The sequence below is a fragment of the Elephas maximus genome, chromosome 21, assembly GCF_024166365.1.
Source record: "Elephas maximus indicus isolate mEleMax1 chromosome 21, mEleMax1 primary haplotype, whole genome shotgun sequence".
Lineage (NCBI taxonomy): Eukaryota > Metazoa > Chordata > Mammalia > Proboscidea > Elephantidae > Elephas > Elephas maximus.
Genome location: NC_064839.1, coordinates 60,899,946 through 60,921,489, shown reverse-complemented (window position 1 = coordinate 60,921,489; position 21,544 = coordinate 60,899,946). Strand labels below are relative to the sequence as shown.

The 21,544-nt window shown below is 38.3% G+C and overlaps 1 protein-coding gene across 1 annotated transcript in view; it reads right to left on the bottom strand.

Annotated features, from left to right (window-relative positions):
- The window catches only part of CPE (carboxypeptidase E), a 127,794-nt gene that overhangs the window by 16,330 nt on the left and 89,920 nt on the right, over positions 1-21,544 (bottom strand). Inside the window, exons 2-4 of the mRNA XM_049864906.1 lie at positions 12,969-13,165; positions 10,299-10,466; positions 427-544 (exon numbers count right to left, since the gene is read on the bottom strand). Coding sequence (XP_049720863.1) covers positions 427-544; positions 10,299-10,466; positions 12,969-13,165 — 483 coding nt within the window. The remainder of the gene's footprint in view (positions 1-426; positions 545-10,298; positions 10,467-12,968; positions 13,166-21,544) is intronic.

Genomic DNA, 21,544 nt, shown 5'->3' with positions numbered 1-21,544 from the left:
TCCTTTCTACGAGGCCCCCAGAAACGTTTCCCTCTGCAGAAGTGGCAGAGTACGACACACACATGTAGAGATCCAAGTGGGCCCAGATCAGCTTCCGTAACTTCTGTCATCTGTCCGCTTACCCCGGTCCAGGAATGGTCCATGTTCACGGCCTCTTTTTGCTCTTTCTCTTGTCTAAATATCTGTCAGGATCATGCTTCTCTTTCAACTAAATATCTGAAAAATGTTACCGCCCTTCTCTGCCAAATAGACACTCTAACACCACATGAAAGGCGTAGGAGATGTTTCTGTGAAATACATATGTTTCTACAGGCAATATCTCTCAGTGACCAGGTTCCTTTCAAAAAGAAGTCAGAAATGATTCTCCAAGCCCTTGTATAACAACTGTAAACTAGAGCCAGTTAGAGGAGCAGGAAGAACACCTACCACTCCGGGTCTCATCGTATGGATAATTGGCCACCAGGTCTCCTCCGTGGAGATTAGCGGAGAGCACAAAAGGAATATCCATAATCCAGTGGATGACAGCCTTGGTCTCAGGAGCCAGCTGTATTAAAGATGAGAGATTAAAAGGAGTATATATGCTTTATAATCATTGGTGTGGTCACTGCATAGACAGAGAAGACATAGGAAAGATTAAAAAAAAAGAACTGAAAGCTGATTAGATTTCAACAACCACTTTGTGGCTGTTTTCATAGAAAACAAAAGGGTTCCTATAAAGCTGCATTCCCCTTGTCTATCTTTCTCATAGTTAATAATGAAAAATAGCTTTTAAATCCCTTAAAAGTTATACTTTTGTGGGGGGCCAGTTTTTCTCTCCTTATGACTTGGAAACCAGCACACAAATCATGTACAAATGTGAGGACGTCGCTCATCTGTAGTGGCTCACAGGTTTTGATGATAATAGGTAAAGAGAAGAGGAGGAGAAAATAGTTAAACCACAGAACAGGATTTTGCCTGTATGATGGTTCAACACCGTTCTAGACACAGGTAGCAGATTTTTCCCCTCTGTCTGCTTACTATTTCTCCAGTTCAACAACTTCCAGCATTGTCCCTATAAAAGAATATTAGATTGGGTTTCTTTCAGAGCTGTTTATAAAATATCAGATTATTTCGGGATGATCATCCTATATTTAAAACACAAGCAAAATTTTCAGGAATTCATGTGAAGTTTTTTGAATGATTCACAGCCCCTCGTATCTTGGAAGCAAAACAAAGGAGAAAAAAAATATACCAAAGAATTAATCTGGAGCCAAAAGCTTGATACTTTTATACGATGAGTTTTTAATGGCAACTAGTAAGACTCCCAAATTCCCAAGAACCTCTTTGATTAAAAAAGCTTTTTCTGGAGATCTGATCCTTTAATTGTCTTTGAGACAGAAAGCCTAGCTATATCAGTGGGGGTTTGGTGGAATCATAAAATCTAGTATTGGTATATCTCTGTTCGGTTTACGAATAGCTCTCCCATTCACTATTTTATTGAGCTTTACATCTCCATTCTATATGCAGTGTCACGGATTAAATTATGTCCCCCAAAAAATGTGTATGTCAACTTGGGTAGGCCATGCTTCCCAGTATTGTGTGGTTGTCATCCATTTTGTGATTGTAATTTTATGTTAAAAGGATTACAGTTGGATTGTAAGATCACCCTTACTCAGCTCACCTCCCTGATCCAATGTAAAAAGAGTTTCCCTGGGGTGTGTCCCTGGGAGCTGACAGCCTGAATTTGGGCTTTAACCTACTAGACTGTGAGGCAATAAATTTCTCTTCGTTGAAGCCATCCACTTGTGGTATTTCTGTTATAGCAGCACTATGTGACTATGTGACTAAGACATGCAGAGATAATTATCCTACAAGGAGGAATCTGCAAGTAAGGGGAAAACACCCAAGTTCACACAAGATTTAAATCCAGTCTATAAAACCATAAAGCTCATGTTATTTTTAGTACATCAGCTTTGACCTATTAATACTATCTTATTTTTTACTTATGCTACTCATAGTTATTTAAAACTGTGATTTAGAATATCGTTTTATTATTGTGTCTTTGGTTGGTTTATTTTATTCTTGCAACCAAAAAGAAAGTATATTGTAGAAGATGTATAGGAGACAGACAAGCACAAAGAAGAAAATAAAAATTGCTCATAATTTTACCAACTAAAAATATCCACTGCTAAAATTTTCATATATCTCTTTCTCGCCTTTTTCCAATGCATTTGTATAATGTTCAAAATGTGATTGCTTATATACCATGGAAACCCTGGTTAAGTGCTACAGCTGCTAACCAAAGGGTCAGCAGTTCGAATCCACCAGGTGCTCCTTGGAAACTCTATGGAGCAGTTCTACTCTGTCCTGTGGGTCACTATGAGTTGGAATCGACTCGATGGCACCGGGTTTTTTTGGTTTTATATACCATGCTGACAATTTTTGTCCTCTGGACAACAGGTAAACCCTTTTTCACGCCATTTAATATCCTTCTAAAACATTATTTTAATGGGTGACTAGTATCTAATATCTGGATATACCATCTTTAAACACTAATAAAATAAATTGTTAATACTTATTACTCATTAATAATAAAATAAATTATTAATACTTACTGAACACTTTCTGTGTGACACATTCAATTCTTACATCCACCCTTTGCGACAGAGACTGCACTTCCCCCCATTTTACAGATGAGTAAACTGAGACACAGAGCAATTAAGTTATAGCATAAGTCACTCAGCCTGAAGTAGCAGAGCCTAGATTAAAGCTTATTTAGTCTGACTCCAGAACCACTATACCAACACCAGCCAATTTTCAATTGTTGGGTAATGGGGTTGTTTATTATTTAAAAAAAAAAAAAAAAAGACCTGTAAACATCTTGTAGCTTCTCCTTGTTCAGATTTATACTTTTCTTAGGGAAATCCCTAGAAATAGGACCTTATTTTTATATTTCACTCATTCATTCAATAACTGTTCATTAAGTGGTCACCGTATGCCAAATACTATGCAAGGCATACAATTTATTCCAAAATTATATATTTACTAAAATGTTGTTTTCCTAGTTTCATACATTTTATATTTAAGTTGTAATAAATCTATATTTTTATCTATGCTGATACTTGTGAGGTAGAATTACCTTAATTTCATTTATTTAATAACTCATTTTTGTAATAATCTAAAATATGCCCTATCATATACTAAATTCTTATGCATACTTAGATATGTTTCTAGAGTTCAAATTAATTTAAATTCAATTCAGTTTAACTTTTAATTTAAATCAACCTAGAAAAAAAACTAATATCAGAGATTTAATGAAAAAAATCTACAATGCCTATACTTTTTTTTAATGAACTAATGATTTATCAGGCACAATTCCTGAAAAGAGTTAACATTATTTGATAGCATTTAATACACCTTCTTTATAATATTCTTTCCAAAACAAATTTTTTTTTTTTTTTTTTTGCTGCGTAACTTCTTTTCAATCCTCCTCTTCCTTGTACATCTTCCTCTTTCCCTGTATTTACTCAAACCCAGTCTTTGTACCTACAAGAGGCAGAAATCACTGTGGGCTTGGGAATCATTAAGGACTTCAGGAAGATGGAACTTCACCAAGGCTTGTGGAAAATATAAGGTAGTATTTGGACAGGAGGAGAAAAGAAACAAGATCGGCAAAAATAAGGAAGGAGGAGAAGTACACATGGCTCGTTTGTGGGGAGTCAGCAGGACACTCCCTGGGGGGGAAGAGGTGGTATGAGTGGGAGCTAAGGAGACTAAGACAATATGCCAAGAGTTTATATTCAGACTGTACTCTGGTATTTATTAAAAGTAACATTATATAAAAATATTTCAAGTAATATTATTTATTACCTGAAAGTGCTCGAAATGGTATGCTTTCATATATTTATAGGTTGGTACATGCATTAAAAAAAATAGTTTTGAAGGATACATACCAAAATGTGAATGGTGGTCAATAAAATAGTGGATTACTTTTCTCTTTATTTATACACATTTGCTTTATTTTTTGTTTGTATTAACATATTAATTTTATAATAATTTTTTTAAAGAAAATGTTTTTTGAAATAAATTTAAGGATGCTGTCCTGCATTCAAGGAGCCCTGGTGGCTCAGTGGTTAAATGGTCAGCTGTTAATCAAAAGGTGAAGGCTTCGAATCCACCAGCCACTCTGTAAGAGAAAGATGTGGCCGTCTGCTTCCATAAAGAAGCAGTCTACTTCCATCATAGCCTGGGAAACCCGATGGGGATGTTCTACTCCATCCTATAGGGTCACTATGAGTTGGAATAGACTAGACAGCAACAGGTTTTTTAATCAGTCCTGAATTCACAAAGTTGTGTGAGGCTATTTGTTGTTATTGTTGCTGTTAGTTGCCATCGAGTCGGCTCTGACTCATAGCGACCCCATGTACAACAGAACAAAATGATGCCCAGTCCTGTGCCATCTTCACAGTTGTTGGTATGCTTGAGTCCATTGTTTTAGCGACTGTGTATTTTGAGTGCCTTCCAACCTAAGGGGCTCATCTTCCAACACTATATTCTGTGATAATATTCTATTATGATCCATAGGCTTTTCATTAGCTAATTTTTGGAAGTGGATTACCAGGCCTTTCTTCCTAGGCTGTCTTAGTTTGGAGGAGCCACTGAAACCTGTCCACGATGGGTGATCCTGCTTGTAATTGAAATACCAATAACATAGTGCAAATGGTTAAGCCCTTGACTACAAACTAAAAGGTTGGCAGTTCAAACCCAACCTGAGACACCTTGGAAGACGGGCCTGGTGATTTGCTTCTGAAAGGTCACAGCCTTGAAATTCGTGCCTTGAAAACTGCCTGTGGAGCAGTTCTGCTAGTTGGGGTTGCCATGAGTTGGGATTGACTTGACAGCAAATAACAATAGGGACAAGCTTCTAGTATTATAGCAACATGCAAGCTACCACAGTATGACAAACTGACGGAAGGGTGATGGTAAGGCTGTTAGGTTTAGCCTATTATTAGCATTCATATCATATATACACTACTGCTAATATACGTGCTACCAGTATATTAAAAAAAAAAAAGCAAGCAAGTTAATTCCACAATTTGATAAGCTTAACTCAGTTTTTCTGTTACTATTAATAAACCCATTACCATCGAGTTGACTGCAACTCATAATGACCCTATAAGACAGAGTAGAACTCCCCCATAGTGCTTCCAAGGAGCGGCTGGTGGATTTAAACTGCCGACCTTTTGGTTAGCAGCCAAGCTGTTAACCACTTCACCATCAGGGCTGCTTGGACTATTAATAGAGTTTTTTAAACCAAAAAAACCAAAGCCACTGCCATCGAGTCCCTTCCGAAAAGCTGAGACGCCAGGGTACTGTAGTTACATATTTAAATAATACTTAGAGAAGCCTCTAGAACGCCCCCATAATTTAGCCCCTAGTACAATCTACAGCCAAATGTGACCTATCTTTAAATAAAGTCCATTTAAAGACTATAAAGATAGTTCAAATTTTATGCTTTACAGTAAAATGACTTTGGCTCTCAAAATATCTTAAAGCTGTATTTATTTAGTTTTCTTCACAATTCTAGCCATTATAAACAAGAATATACTTAATACAATTATTTTAACTTATTTTAATATACTCTGCTTTGAAGCAATCCAGACCAAGTCTCCTGTACTGAGCCCACATGTGATGGTTAATTTTATGTGTCGATTTGGCTAGGATCTGATTCTCAGTAGTTTGGGCAGATGCTGGATTGGTTGCTGTTCTGTGATGTAACGTGATGTAACGTGATGTAACGTAATCACCTTCCATGGTGTGATCTGATGTGATCAACGAATCACTCGAAAAGGGAGTTGCCTTGGGGTTGTGTTATGTCCCCATAATAATATAAACGGATATTCTAGCAGAGCTCTCTCCCTCTTTCACCCGACCTCTGAATCCTGGGATGCAAACCTGCAGAAGTCTCCAGACTACCACCTGACCCACAGATTTGGGACTTGCCAGCCCCAGAATTGTGTGAGCCACTGCCTTAAAGTAAATCTTTCTTTCTCTTTCTCTCTCTACATATGTCTAACTAGTTTTGATCCTCCAGAGAGCCCAACTAAGACACCAGATAAGAGTGAAGGCAACCAGGCTGAACAAGTTAAAAAGCAGATGGGAAATGACTTAACATGAAGAACCTGGGAGACCAACAGAGCTTTCATTCAGACGTAAGAGGTTAAGATGAGCAAGAAGGCCATCGGTCTTGAGCAGTGTGTCTCAAGGGACATATCGCAGCATCTGGAGGGCTTGTTAAAAAGGCAAGTTCCTTTCTACCATCCTCTCCCACATCATCCACACCCCAGATCTCCTGAATCAGAACCCATGGGAATCTGCATTTTTAACCCATGATTCCTAGGACACAAAACTGAAGAATAAATGTTAAGATTTGAGAACCACTATAAGGGATATAGATATTAGGCTGAGAAGGGGTAGTGAGGGAGAGAAGACGCTTAATAACATTAATAAAACCCCTACTATATGTCTCATACCAGGCTAAGTCTAAAAACTGTCTCACTATTAATGACAAAGATGGAAAAAGAAAAATGTACCAGATATTATCAATTTCATCCCATGATTAGCAAACAGGTTTACTGACAATTTGGTATAAATCTTGCACATATACCAGGAAAAGGAGTAGACTTTATTTTCACTCTTTCTTCAATTTACCTTTACCCAGAAAAAATAGTAGCATTGAGATGATTTTCAATGAAGCTCTTATTAAAGGAAAGTACCATGAACACGAATCTTTTAAATAAACATTGTCAAAACCAGAAATATGAAAACATCTAATATCAAGGTTATGCAAAAAGCATACTTGTTAAACAGGGCACGAGCCCTGTTTACATCTTATATTTTATAAGTGAAAAAAAAAAGTGAAGAAAACAAAAATATTTGCTGCACTCATACAAGGAAGAAATACTCAAAACAATTACAGTCCTCATTTCTGCAACTGGGCACTTGGTCACTACTGGTATTTCCACCACCCATCCTGTACTCCCTTTATCCTCGGCAAGTCCCTCAGCTGGTTGTGGTTCTTTGCCTGGTAGGGTGATCCAAAGCTTCATTCCTAAAGGGTCTGGGCCATTAGTGGTCATGTTGAAATTGGATTGCTGTAGTTTTCCATTGGCTTTAATCACAGGGTATGGTAATACTAAGAGATGCCCTGAGGGATGTCCTGTAGTCCAGACGTACTTTTCTTTACCACCATGATGCAACACCAATCCAATTTCCCCTTGTTAGTCAGGATCAATCACACCAGCTAGTATGCTAACTCCCTTCTTTGTCTGTTGACCCAGAGGCATAAGGAGCCCAAATTGGCCAGGCAGCATTCTTAACTACTAGTTCAACGGAATCAGTCTCCAGGTGGGAACATTCCTCCCTTTGGAACTAAGACCCCTAAACCCGTAGAGCATACGGTCATGTGGACAGAAAGCAAAACACTTGCGAGTGGATCACTAGGGATAATAGTGAGTGATGCCACTCCCATTTCCACCCCTTGATTCCTGGAACCATAAAAATGGCTATGGTGAAAACAGTACCATATATTGGACGCTGGTTTAGAGCACATACAGCCTAATCAACTCGATGGCAACAGGCTTGGAAAACATTGCCCCAACCCTGTACATTGTTGCCACCAAGCTGGTGCTATAGTTGTATTTTTAGGCCATTCCATCGTTCTTCTATCAAGCCAGCTGCTTCAGGATGATGGAGAACATGGTAAGACAAGTGAATTCCATGAGCATGGGCCTACTGCTGTACTTATTTGTTGTGAAGTGAGTGCTTTGATCCAAGGTAAAACAGCAGGCTGCTGGCTCACAGGCTGTGGAGACCGACGAATCCATGATGGGCAGGCTGCTGGCTCAAGTTCCAAGAACCAGAGTTCAGATGATAATGAGCTGAGTCCAGAGCAAGCATGCGAGCTTTGCCAGAATGTCCACGAATATACTTCATACATATGTGGATATACTGCATACAGGCCTCACCCCTGAGGACACTCCCCCTACAACTAACTGGCTGATCACATCAGATCACATCTTGGAGGATGATTACGTAACTGCCAAACTACATCGTTACAAAGCTACGAAACCTCAGAAAATCATGGCCCTGCTAAGTTGACACACAACCTTAACCATCACCCCATGTTTCTAGAATTAACCCTAAATATAGGCAGGAGAGTTTTAAGGATTTTAGACCAACAATCTTGGATTCCCTCTCCTGGCCCTTCTACTCCATGTCCCAAAACACATGTCTGGAACTCCAGGAGTTGACTTTCAATGGCTACGTTGCTCAGATACTGTAATCTGCTTGCTTAGCTGGGTTGCATTCATTCATAATAGGCCTCCAGTCTACTATATGCCAGACTCAAATATGCATTATAACTGCTGCAATCAAAGAATCGAAATCTAGATTTAAAATGAAAAACAGCTACATAAGCAAGTAATTATAATATATATAGCAATAAGCACCATCCTGGAAGTATTTATAAAGAAAGGCTTCACTGCCTCTGTCTGTAGGAGCTGAGGAAGATTTCACAGAGGTGGTGATGTTGAAACCGAGTAGTATAAGAAAGAATTCTACAAACTGAAGGAAACGGAATAGTCTTCTAGACAATTGGAACACATACAAAGACAAAAAAATATTATAAAACGGTATGCTTGGGAGCAAAAGGAGTTGGTGTGACTGGAGTATATGGGGTATCAGAGCCAGATGAAGGAGTGGGTCACCCAGCATCTGCCAGGTGCAAGGGGCACTTAGATGGCCCTAGAATTGTAATAAAATGGAGAAATTGTAATTGCCAGGCTCTCAGGAAAGGTACTAGGAATAGTTGGTAAATCAGGGCTGAATTGCCTGACATAATAGAAAAGGGGCTGAGAGTTGCCAATAGCAGTTCTTATCCACCCTTCTTCCATGATGGGTTGAACCTCTCTCTCTTTCCCAAGTAGATATTGAAAATAATATTCAAGCAAAATTGGTTTTTAAGTGACATCAAATATTTAGTGGGCACATAAATACATCCATCCAGCCCTGAGGAGTACTGAGAAATTATGGTGAAATGATAATGGTAGTTCTAGGTCTTGTCTTCAAATGCTTCAGTTTGTATTAACTCGTTCGATCCTTATAACTACTTTATGAAGTAGGCACTATTATCACCTCCATTTTTTTTCAGATAAAGAAGCTGAAGCACAGAGAAGTTTCCAAATGAGAGTCTCCAGTCTTAACCATCATACTGTTCTGTCATACTGAGTTTTTTATTTTATCCCCTAGTCTGTGGAGAGCAGGCAAGATTTTAAAGCAGAAGATCAATAATTCATGTTTTAGGAAGATCACTCTGGAGGAATCCTAGAAGACCGAATGGAGTTAGGAGAGGCTGGACACAAAACAGTAAGAGGAGGCCACAGCACTAGTCAGAGCAAGAGACATCGGGGCCTGAACTAACGCAGTAGAATGAGTTTGTAGAGGAGGAGAAGACCGAAGAGGATTCAAGGAGGTCAAGGCACTGAAATTTGATATCTAATTGCAGGAGAGTCATGACAGAGTTGGAAAAATAAGGTAAATTCTGATACTTCAAGGTTTGATGATCAGATAAATGAAAGAATAATGATTTCTGAGGAAAAATGTTTGTTTTTGGACTTGCTGAGCTTAAGGATCCAGATGCCACCAAATAAAGGGAGTTAGCAAATTAGAGAACTAGAGGTCCAAGGAAGGTCTAGAGTTACAGAGTTTGGAAGACTTGGTAAAATATAATAGCATGCAAGGCGTGGGAAAGGATGGAAACCTAGGGAGAGAGGACAAGTTTTCACGTGGGACCATGAGGAAGGCCACCATTTAATCCAAGGCAGAAGAAGCAGGGAAAGAAACTGAGTAGTGATTAGAAAAGCAAGAGAAGAACTAGGAGAAGGTTGTGTTGTACAAAGTAAAAGAGGAGAAAGCTCGGGAAAAGTGTGAAATGCTGCAGGAAGAATTTATCAGGTAAGAGTTGATAAAGGGCCTCTGGAAGGCCCCTGGTGACTTTCTAAGACACCCACAGCTGGGTTCTCCCCTTTGTTGCCCCTCACCATTGATTCTACTTTCAAACCCCCAGCCCCCTGCCCAATTCTAGGGGACAGAACTAATTTCAGGGCTCCCATCCTTCCAGTTTTGACTTTCACAGCCATAGTTAACTATCCCATCCAAGCTTTGACATTACTCCTACGTCCTTCATTATGATAAAGATATTAGAACATATTTCCTTCGGCTAGAGGACAGAACCCAAGAAAACTATATATATTCTCTACCTTTGTGTTTTGATCCACAATTTTCTTCAGGTTTTTCAACAGATGATTATTTGGGCCACCTTCTTTCTCATTAACATAAACTATTCTATCCAGGTCAGGAAAATTCCGGTTCAGGTCTATTCCCTGGGCATTGCTCCGACCCACAAACCAGTCTTTGAGCTCACCAGGCTAAAAAAGTCAAAGAGAAAAACCATCAGTTATTCATTATTACTGTCACCATCTATTTAGGGTCTCCATCAATGATTTTGAAAATAATTTATTAAGATTATTCATTTCAGTGATATCCTCTCAAAATGGCATTTTCACTATTTTACTAATATAAACATGAAGGTATCAGACTTAAGTTACTTGCTATCAATGATTTTGAAAATAATTTATTAAGATTATTCATTTCAGTGATATCCTCTCAAAATGGCATTTTCACTATTTTACTAATATAAACATGAAGGTATCAGACTTAAGTTACTTGCTATGGGTATTTTGAGAGCTTTTAATGAATAATATTTTAAAAATTAATCATAATACCAATATTTAAAAGATATTTATCATCAAATTGAAAAAAAAATCAATATAGATCAGCCTATAACAGATAACCTATTTCAAAGCATGCTACTCAACAACTAGGTTTAAGTAAAATACTAATTGCCTCTGTAAATCACAGCAACATATTTTAAAAGAAATATTGAAAAGGATAAATTGCTAATTAAATTTAGAAACTAAAAGTAAGTTTAACATGAGTTATCTATACATCGTTAACATAGCTCCCTCTTCCAGTCTTTGCGAAAAAAATGAACTCTAGATCAAATGTTCTAGGGCTTTATGATTTGAGGAATTTCTGTTCTGTTTAAACCTTTCATTTTACTAATGGTACAACTTAGAAAATGAATGAATTTCCAAGATATTCTGTTAGATTTTCATGGTTTTTTTGGGGGGGGGTACTAAATTATACCAAATCATGATGTAGGGATAATTCCCATATTTTGAAATCATGGAAGCTCAGATATCTTAGGCCATGAGGATAAAATCCATAAAGCAGATAATGAGAAGGATAACCTATTTTTCATCCATAAAATATTAAATACTTTAATTCTATACATTACTAGAATTTCTCATAACATTAGAAATTGTATCAATGTATACCTATTGACAGAAATACACTTTCTGGGTTTCTTACAATGTCAAACTGTAAGATTATTGGATATATTATTTTTAGGGTACAAATCAGCTTCTTAACTGTAGATAAACATACTAATTATTTACTTAATATTTTGTCATAAAATAAAAGTATTTGAAACGATAGAGAGCAACACCCCTGACCACTCAAAAGTGAAAGGGAACACACACCATATATTTTTTCTTAAAAGTCATTACTTTCCGGCTTCTGTAATAGCTAAGATGTATTAATTTTAGTTTAGAGGTAAATCTTTTTACATTACACACTCCTGATAACACAGAACAAGGGATCAAACATCAGTAAAACATTCTGTCCGAAAGTCTTTCTTCTTTGCGTTCAGTAGAGGGCGCTATAACACCAACATATTCAGATACCGCAAAGACATTACCCTTCAATACATACAAGTCGGTATTTTTCATACTTGTTGATTTTAGAAGGAAATTTACCTAACCACAAACATGGGTGAATAAACAACATTTATTTAACAACGCATTAATAAAATATCAGTTTATTAACAAAATTTCTCATTTGCGATCTCACCCATCATCCCTTACAGTCTGAACGTTCTTCTTACCAGCAAGCTGAATAATGGTACCACGTACACCCTCCAGCAGTAGTGTCACTAGGGTTGGTGTCGCCCAGTGCAGTAAATCATGGTGTCACTCCCCCCGTGGACCTCCTCCCTTACCAGACTATACGGAATTCCTAGTAATGTTTATTAATATGTGATAAATACAGTTGTAAATTTCTTAAATGTAATATTTCTTAGATTATATGAATACAACAAATTTGTTTTATAAAATCTGCATTGAATTACAACATTATTAGTAACTGAGTGGAAGCCTTTTTTGATTTTTCTCCTTCTTTTCCTTTAATTACTATTTTATTCTTTAAAAAAGTTAATGACATGGGTTCACAAATACTGATTACCATAATGCTGTAGCTAAAACACCAGAAAATTCGACCAAATCAACGACGATAAAAACACCAGCAGCAATGAAAACAACAGCGCGTGCTTATAGCCTGTGCAGACAAAGCCAAGTGATTCCAAGGGTCATTGTAATTGGATGATAATGATGGTTCTGACTGGAGCTTATTAGAAGGTTCAAAAGGTAAATTAGCATAGCTTTTTAGCCTTCAAAGTATATTGATACCTGTAAGCTGGGCTTACAAAAGATGTTTTTGTTATTATAACTAACTACAGGGATATTTTTCTTTAAAAAAATAAATAAATTTCTGTGGGAACACTGCACAAAACTTTTATAGACAGTCACTTTGGTGTCACTCCCACTGGTAGTGTCACCCAGTAATGTCCGCACCCCCCAACCCCCCACACCCCCTAAAGACACCGCTGCCCTCCAGTACTCTTTTATGTTTTCCAGCATTTCACTGTTTGTAAACTTTGTGTGAATGCATTATTTGTAGATAAGCAGTATTTACAAATACCCAAAAAAAATGAAAGCCTGCTCTGACCTTCTGACCTGGCTTGCACTGACCTGAGATGCTGCCTTCTCGAAGCCATCCGGGTTCAGGGAAGGCATGATGTGGATTCGTGTGTTGTGGATTAGGTTCACGATGGTCTCATTCCCCTTTTGGTATTCGTTGCACAGGTACTGGGCCAAGAAAATGAGCAGTTCCCGTCCGACTGCCTCGTTACCATGCATATTCCCAATGTATTTAAATTCAGGCTCACCTAAAAGTCCAAAAGTAGATAGGATGGAGATATTTTTTATAAGGCCAAAGGGAAAGCAAATGACATACAGTGCTGAATATATTATATACCTAGTATTATTTCTTATGGAATTAACACACTTAGGTGCTAACTGGAGGGTTGGAACTTCCAGTCCACCCAGGAGCATCCCAGAAGAAAGGTCTGGCAATCTACTTCTGAAAAAATCAGCCATTGAAAACCCTATGGAGCACAGTTCTGATCTGACACACGTGGGGTCACCATGAGTGGGAGCTGACTGGATACAGTTTTTTTTTTTTTTTTCCTTATGGGATTATTCTAAAAACTGAATTACATGAGGTATATGAGATATTTACCACAATATCTGCCCATCGTGGAATTACTTAATAGGCAGTCACAAATGATATCATTCTTATTGTTTTTCCTTTAATATCCGCATGGATTATAATCAACACCCTAATCCTATGGTTAGGAAAAGGGAGTCAAAATACAGAGGGAAAAATAAGTGCATGTAGCTCAGGAACTGTATCAGTTCTCATTAAATATCATATTTCAATCACACCTAATTTATATTCAACCCATGAGCTACTAACTCTACGTTTTCAAGTATTATTTCTAAAAAAGTCTTTTGCTTATTAATCGAAATCCACTTCACGGCAACATGTTGTTGTTGTTTTAACATTCATTAGACGTAGCTGACAACTTCTTTTCCCTCCAGAAGTGACACCTACAAATGCTACTTAAATGTGAAAACACTCCAAATACTCCTTTTCTTCTAGTCCTCTCTCCCCTGCTACCCACCCCACCTCAATAACTAATAATAATAATACATCATGGGTCTCCCATTTGTCAGACGCTATGAGTAGGAATCGACTGGACAGCAATGGGTTCAGTGTGTTTTGTTTTTTGGTACTTTGCATAAAGAGTAGGTTTTATTATTTATCTCCATTTTACAGATAAACTGAACTTGGACTACTTAAGAGGCCTGACCACAGCTACACAGCCCTCGAAGCCAGGATTCAGAGCAGGTCTTCTGATTAGTCAAAATCTATGCTTTAAGAAAACAAACAAAAAAGTGATTAAAAGCATGGACTCTAGAGCCAGACTAACAATAGGGCCAGACTGCATGGGTTTAAATCCTAGCACCAATTCTTACTGGCTGACTTTGAAGAAATTACTTCAGCTCTCTGGGACTATGTTTCCCCGATCTGTAAAATGGAAATAATAATACAGCCTACTTCATAAGGTATTATTAGTACTAAAAGAAATAATGCTTAGAATCCAGAAATAATGCTTAGAATGGTATTTAACAAATAACCGCTATGTGTTTGCTATAATTATTTTTAACATTATAAGTCTTATATTACCTTAGAATTGCAAGGTGCTTTTTTTTTTTTTTTTTTTTTACCATATAGGAAACCCTGGTGGTGTAGTGGTTAAGAGCCACGGCTGCTAACCAAAAGTTTGGTAGTTTGAATCCACCAGGCGTTCCCTGGAACCCCTACATGGCAGTTCTACTCTGTCCCATAGGGTCACTATGAGTCGGAATCGACTTGATGGCAACGGGTTTACCATACATAATCTAATATTCTCTTGGTCCCCTAAAATATTCTCTTAGTCCCCTAAAATCCAAAACACAGACATTTGTATTATCATTATTGACATATGCAGGCCAAAGAGAGTATGTCTGCTTACTGAAGGGCTCAGAATTCCAATGTAAATCACGGTTGCCCATTACTGTGGCTCTCTAGTGGTTTTTTTTTAGGAGGATTAACCCTGGTGGTATAGCGGTTAAGTGCTATGGCTTCTAACCAAAGGGTCAGCAGTTCGAATCCGCCAGGCGGTCCTTGGAAACTCTATGGGGCAGTTCTACTCTGTCCTATAGGGTCACTATGAGTCAGAATTGACTCGATGGCACTGGGTTTGGTTTTAATGAAATTGCAGACCATTGTAGCAAAAGGACCTTAATTAATCCTGTTGTTCTGCCCCTTCCTGCTTCATCCATTCCATGGACCCAATTTCTGGAGCAGAAAGGATTCTCCCCTTTACAAAATTACTGGGACTGCTCACTTCTGACGTAAGAAAAGAAGTTTTTTCTCCTGGAAATATCCTTCACATGGGACTTCTAAGTGACTACTAACCACAGTAGGTTAAATGACTATTAACCACAGAAAACCATGTCCTTGTGTGACCTCTCAGCCTGAGTTTACACTAATCTTAATCTAAGGATCAGATTGGAGCAGGATCAGTGCTATTTATATTGCCCTCACTTTTTACTCTGTGAGAGAGACTAACAAACCTACAGGGTTGCCATGAGTCAGAATCAACTCGACAGCAATGAGTTTGGGCTTTTTCGCATCTGTGTTTATTTTTTTAGTTTAGATACTTGCCCAGAAGGTATGAGAATAGATGTTTGCTTCTGATTTAAAAAGTAATAATAACCTCCTTCCTTTCTCTTTAACTCATATGCCTTATAATTTCTCCTTAACCAAACCCCGTGCAATCAAGTCGATTCCGACTCATAGCGACCCCAAAGGACAGAGTAGAACTGCCCCATAGAGTTTCCAAGGAGCACCTGGAGGATTCAAACTGTTGACCCTTTGGTTAGCAGCTGTAACACTTAACCACTACACCACGAGGGTTTCCAACTTCTCCTTACTGGGTATTAATTTATAGAGGCACCAAGAACTGTAGCAGCCTGTTACAAAAGAAAATAAGAGGCCAAGTTGCCACAGGGATATCAGAATCCTGCTTCTCAAAGTTTTTCAGAAGAGTACTTTATGAGAGACATTCTGGTCCTGCTCCCTTACACCCACACAGCTCTAAAGCATCAAGACATTCAAAAGGGCTTTGCTCACAACCCAGAAGAGTAGATGAAAAAAAAAATAGAAATTTTTTCTGTGCACACTGGAATTTTTTTTTTTTTAATTACTTCTCGGAGTTTACAAAATTACAAAATCATTTAAAGGAGAAATAGCAAACTCATCGTCGCTTAGCCAAATGTGGCCTCCAGATGTTTTGTTTAGCTGCCGCAGTATATTTTCTGTTTGAGTTTGAATGCTTTGGGGGCATAGCACACTCTCCCCAGCTCTGCCACAGCCCGCACCACTCCCTACTGCTGCTTTCGTCGTTTACGTTTGCAGTGCAAATCCGGAAAATTTCCTGTGATTTCTCTTCTTCAGCTCTATAGGAAACTCCTCTCAGAGACAAATCTCCCCCAATATGTCTTTTGTATTTGTGAGAAGAGAGTAATAATAACGGCCGTAATAATGTTTCATGATGACAAAGTTAGGACTATATAGAGCATTATATCGAAGCTATTAATGTAAGGAGATAAGATACTAGGCACCTGTGACTAAGGAAAAGATAAAGTCAGTGTATTTTTATCTTTCTCTGTCCTGAGGAATTAACTAGATCACTATATGATGCTATCACCAGAATTCATAAAAGCTGTGTCCTTTTAAGCCCACTGACATATCTTGTGAAGATGGAGAAGAGCCACAATGTTTAAACACAGCATTTTTTGGACATATAGGTAAGCAAATTCCTGTGTCAGAAAATACCAAAAAACCAAAAACCAAGCCCACTGCTGTGAAGTCAGTTCCAACTCCTAGCAACCCTATAGCACAGAATAGAACTGCCCTCACAGGGTTTCCAAGGAGTCCCTGGTGGATTGGAACTGCTGACCTTTTGATTAGCAGCCGAGCTCTTAGCCACCACGCCATCAGGGCTCCAGCACTACAGGAGACCCAAAAGCGAATAAGACAGAATTCCTGAATTGAGGGAATGTAGAGTTTGGAGGAGGACACAGACACGCACACAAGTAATGTTCCAGAGTGAGGCAACGATGAAGGAATGTTGGCTACATGATTAACGAGCTTCAATGCTCTAAATGGGAACATTCCCAATGCCTCTCTGGTATCTCTCCAGGCCTTTTCCCTCCCAAAGCCAGAGTTATCTTTTCAAAACACAAGTTTCCTCAGGTCACTTCTAGCAATCCATCTGTAACTTCACAACAAAGACCAAGATTTTCAACAACGTCTTTAACTCCCATGTGGCCTGACCCCAGGCCACCTCTCTAGCCTCCTGAGGCACTGGCCTTTCTCTCTCCATTCTTCAGCCATAGAGCTCTTCCTATGATGCTCCCTACCTCCCTCTCTCTCTCACACACACACACAAATGCACACACATACACACACACATGCACACAGACACACATTTTGACTTCACCACATTTTAACCATGGATAAATACTGCTTCTCAGAGTATCTTTAGTCTAAGTCCAGTTCCTTTGTAATTTTTAACAGCCCAGTATCTTAGTTATCTAGTGCTGCTGTAACATAAATACCACAAGTGGATGGCTTTAACAAAGAAAAGTTTATTCTCTTTTTACAGTCTAGTAGCCTAGAAGTGCAAATTCAGGGCACCAGCTCCAGGGGTAGGCTTTCTCTTTCTGTCGGCTCTCGGGGAAGGTCTTTCTCACCAATCTTCCCCTGGACTAGGAGCTTCTCGGAGCAGGAACCCTGGGTCCAAAGGAAGCGCTCTGCTCCCAGCACTGCTTTCTTGGTGGTCCCAGGTCCACCTGTCTCTCTGCTTGCTTCTCTCTTTTACATCTCAAAAGAGATTGGCTCAAGACACTATCCAATCCTGTAGATTAAGTCCTTGCTCATTAACATAACTGCTGCCTATCCCACTTCGCTAACATCATAGAGGTAGGATTTATAATACATAGGAAAATCACATCAGGTGACAAAATGGTGGACAATCACACAATATTGGGAATCATGGCCTAGCTGAACTGATACACAAATTTCAGGGGGACACAATTCAATCTATGACACTCAGTTTAAAAATATACATGAATTAGAATGATTACTTGATTACCTCCTCTTCCCTCTCCAGACTGTACTGTCTATTAATACTGGTATGGTATCTACTTTACCTCACTGGTGTATCACCCATGCCTAGATAGACTCTGGAACATAGTGAGAACATAATAAATATCGATTTAAATGAATTCATGAGTAAATGAGTGAGTGGTCTTGCTTTTAAACTCCATCCTCCCAGCAGCAGGACTGACATCTCATCCTCCTGAGATGGAGGTGCAGCCTTGGACACCTGAACACCTTTCTGGAACAGTGAGGGGGTATCAAGGAGCCTGCACCCTTCTGGGACCCCTAAAGGCATCAAGGCTTGTTGCTGTGTCCCACATTCCCAGTCAGGAATGGAAATTTTTCTTTGGGAATGAAGGCAGCAGGGTTGTGAACAGCTGATTTCTCATGAAGATTAATCTCCATGGTCACCAGAGAGCCGCAAAACCTCTCCAGGAAAGGAGCTCTCTAAAGCTATTTTTGTTATAAAGTCTAAATAAAGGGTTCTGAAAAGACTTTGCCTTCAGAATCCTTAATCCGAAAATAAGGACCAAATGGAAAATTTTAGCCTTCGAATGACCCCTCTGTGTCAGTTACCTTCAGCTTATTATCACTAATAAGGCGAACAGCATTTCATTATCCCTTAATTTCTAATCGTTATGGGTTAGAAAGACAGCATTTACAATAGGCTGGTAAATGGATAACATACGTCTTCCTGTTTACAAGGTTTACATAGAAGAGCAAATCCCAGGTTTAACAGGGCTTCCGCTGCCAGTTACATCATTCTGTGTGGATACAGGTGGTGATGCACGCGTACCTGCAAGCTAGCTCATCTCTCTCCTAGCAACAGGAGCAAAGGGCAGCATAACGCACTCAGTACACTTGCGGATGGTTGTTTTTACATTCATCTTATTTTTCTCACTCACTTTTTACATAGTAGTTACCTTGAGTTCCTGATCTTGCAAATGAGAAATCACTATGTTTTGCATAGGTTCCATTGCATAGACTCAAGAAATACAATCTCTGTTGCATCGATTTTCCCGTAACTTTGTATAGCTATTCATTTTCCAGTGATCTCACACAATCCTCAATCAAGTGATCATTAGAAGACAATCACCTCACAAATCAAATCCAGGCTGGCTGGCTCAGTGTATACCTTTTCTGTCTGTATCACAGAATTCTTAGTGTACTGATTGGATTTGCCTTCTCATCAGACAAGATAGGAATCATTTCTACGTTTTTAAACTAAGACCCACAGCTTTAATGAAGTCAGAAAGAACTACACAAATTCCAAATTAGAGCAGGTAAATGATTGTTTAAGTTCCATGATTATAACTCTTAATTTTCCTCATCTATGCATGGAAACCCTGGTGGCATAGTGGTTAAGTGCTATGGCTGCTAACCAAAGGGTCAGCAGTTCAGATCCACCAGGCACTCCTTGGAAACACTATGGGGCAGTTCTACTCATAGTTGGAATTGACTCAATGGCACTGGGTTTGGTTTTATGTATTAACATGATTTGAAATAATAAAACCAGTAAAATAAAATAATAAAAATGAAGTTACATTGCCTCAAAATAAAATTTAAATATTTTATACCCCAGAAATCCACACCCACTTAGAGTTGGTATGTGGGTAAAGTCTGAACCTGAAGACAGGTTAAACATGCTTCCAAATGGTAAAGAAATGAAAGCCTTGACAGTGTTCGGAGGGCCCCTAAAACACAAGTCCATAAGCTGGGTAGGCTGAGACTAAAAGAAATGATCAAGTAAAAAGGTAAAAATGAAAAAAAAAGTTATCTTCCAATCTTAAAAGGATATTCTTAAATTTCTAAAATTTGTTTCACCCCCTATGTGACATATGGTCAACATCTCTGGCTTTTTTTTTTTTTTTTTGCCAATTCAGCTTTTTACAAGAGTATAACTTAGTGACACCAATTGCACATTTAATGGGCTGTGAAACCATTACTCTTAATTAATGCCAATTTTCCATAAACAGAAACGGAATGCTCCATATGCAATAATCCCTCCTTTCTCCCTCCCTATTACCCCTCGTAACCACTAATAAAGTTTGGTCTCTATATATTTGTCTATTCTTGTCTTTTTATTTCTTGGGAATAGCAGGCAGGCAGACCATTGGGTAGAGTGATTGATCAGATAACTTTGATGGCCCCTTGCAAATCTTAGGGCCAACCATTAAACAACTTCCATATGGGAAAAAAAAAAAAAAAAAGCAGAGAGAACATCTAATGGAAAATGGAATAAAAAACGTAAAAGTGGGTTGTAAATTATGAAATTCTATATAAGAGGAGCATCATTATTTAGAAAAAATAAGTAGGTTAAGAATATTTTAAGATAAAACTTGATTACAGTAACATAATTCTCCCATCTTTCATCCTGCTAATGGAGAGGAAACTCACATTGAGATCAAGCTATTCCTCCTCCAACATCAAATTTTTGCCAAAATGTAAGTCTACCAAATCTTTTCGAAAGTATATGTTTAATTCACTGATCACATAATTCTTAAAGCTAGTGACAACTTCAAAATACATGTTTCTGTTACATAAGGTACGCTAAACACACTACTGAATAACAAGAATATCCACAAATAAAGGGTCTACAAAGTCTCAACCAGATACAACATTACCCATGTCACAAAGATATCAAGGCAAAATGTACACATAACGAACATTCTTGAGAAATAGACAGCAAGTGGCTATACGAGAAGCATAATCACTGAATTGACTTCATTTACCAACTGCAATGTAGGCAGGTTGGAAACATCTTTGGAGCAGATGGAGTTTTCACTCAATGATTTCCTTCTGTCAGTGGTAAACCTGGCATTAACACATTAGTGCTACTAATTGCTCCCACTTGTTTAACATTCTACCCTATTCTAACCTGAAACCCATTCTTGCAGAAACTGAACCCTGAAGGTTTCCTAGAACTTGTCAATAAGAATGTCATTAATTGGCTCATGTCTTAGCACATTATAGCAGCCCAAAATGTGGTGTATATTCCTCCAGGAAATGCAAATCTCCAGGGGTGCCAAGAAACAATGGAAGAGGGTAGATACGGTTATAAAAATAGATTCCTCTTCTACCAAAAGATGAGAAGAAGTTTTTCAAAAATGAAAGGAAGAAAAGTCAACAGGATAAAAAAAAATTGTTGCAACAGAAACTGTAGAGTATAGAAGCATTATATTCTCTCCTCCTGCTTCTGACCGACTTCCTTCGGAGCCATAATTGAAAAAAGAAAAAAACAACTACATTAACATGACATCTTGAAAGTGAAGTCTTACTTCACTTGAGTTCCAATGGGCAGTCAAAATGGAATACATTACAGAATTGTTCTGCAGAGCTACAGGACAGAATCATTTCTGAAAGTCTTAATTACACATTAGCCATTACATATAATTTAAAAGTTCTCTTACATATGACCTCTAGAATCGTTCTAGTAAGATCTTATTGAAGAAAGAGGGATAAGCAAAAGAACTTCTGCCTTAATTTTATA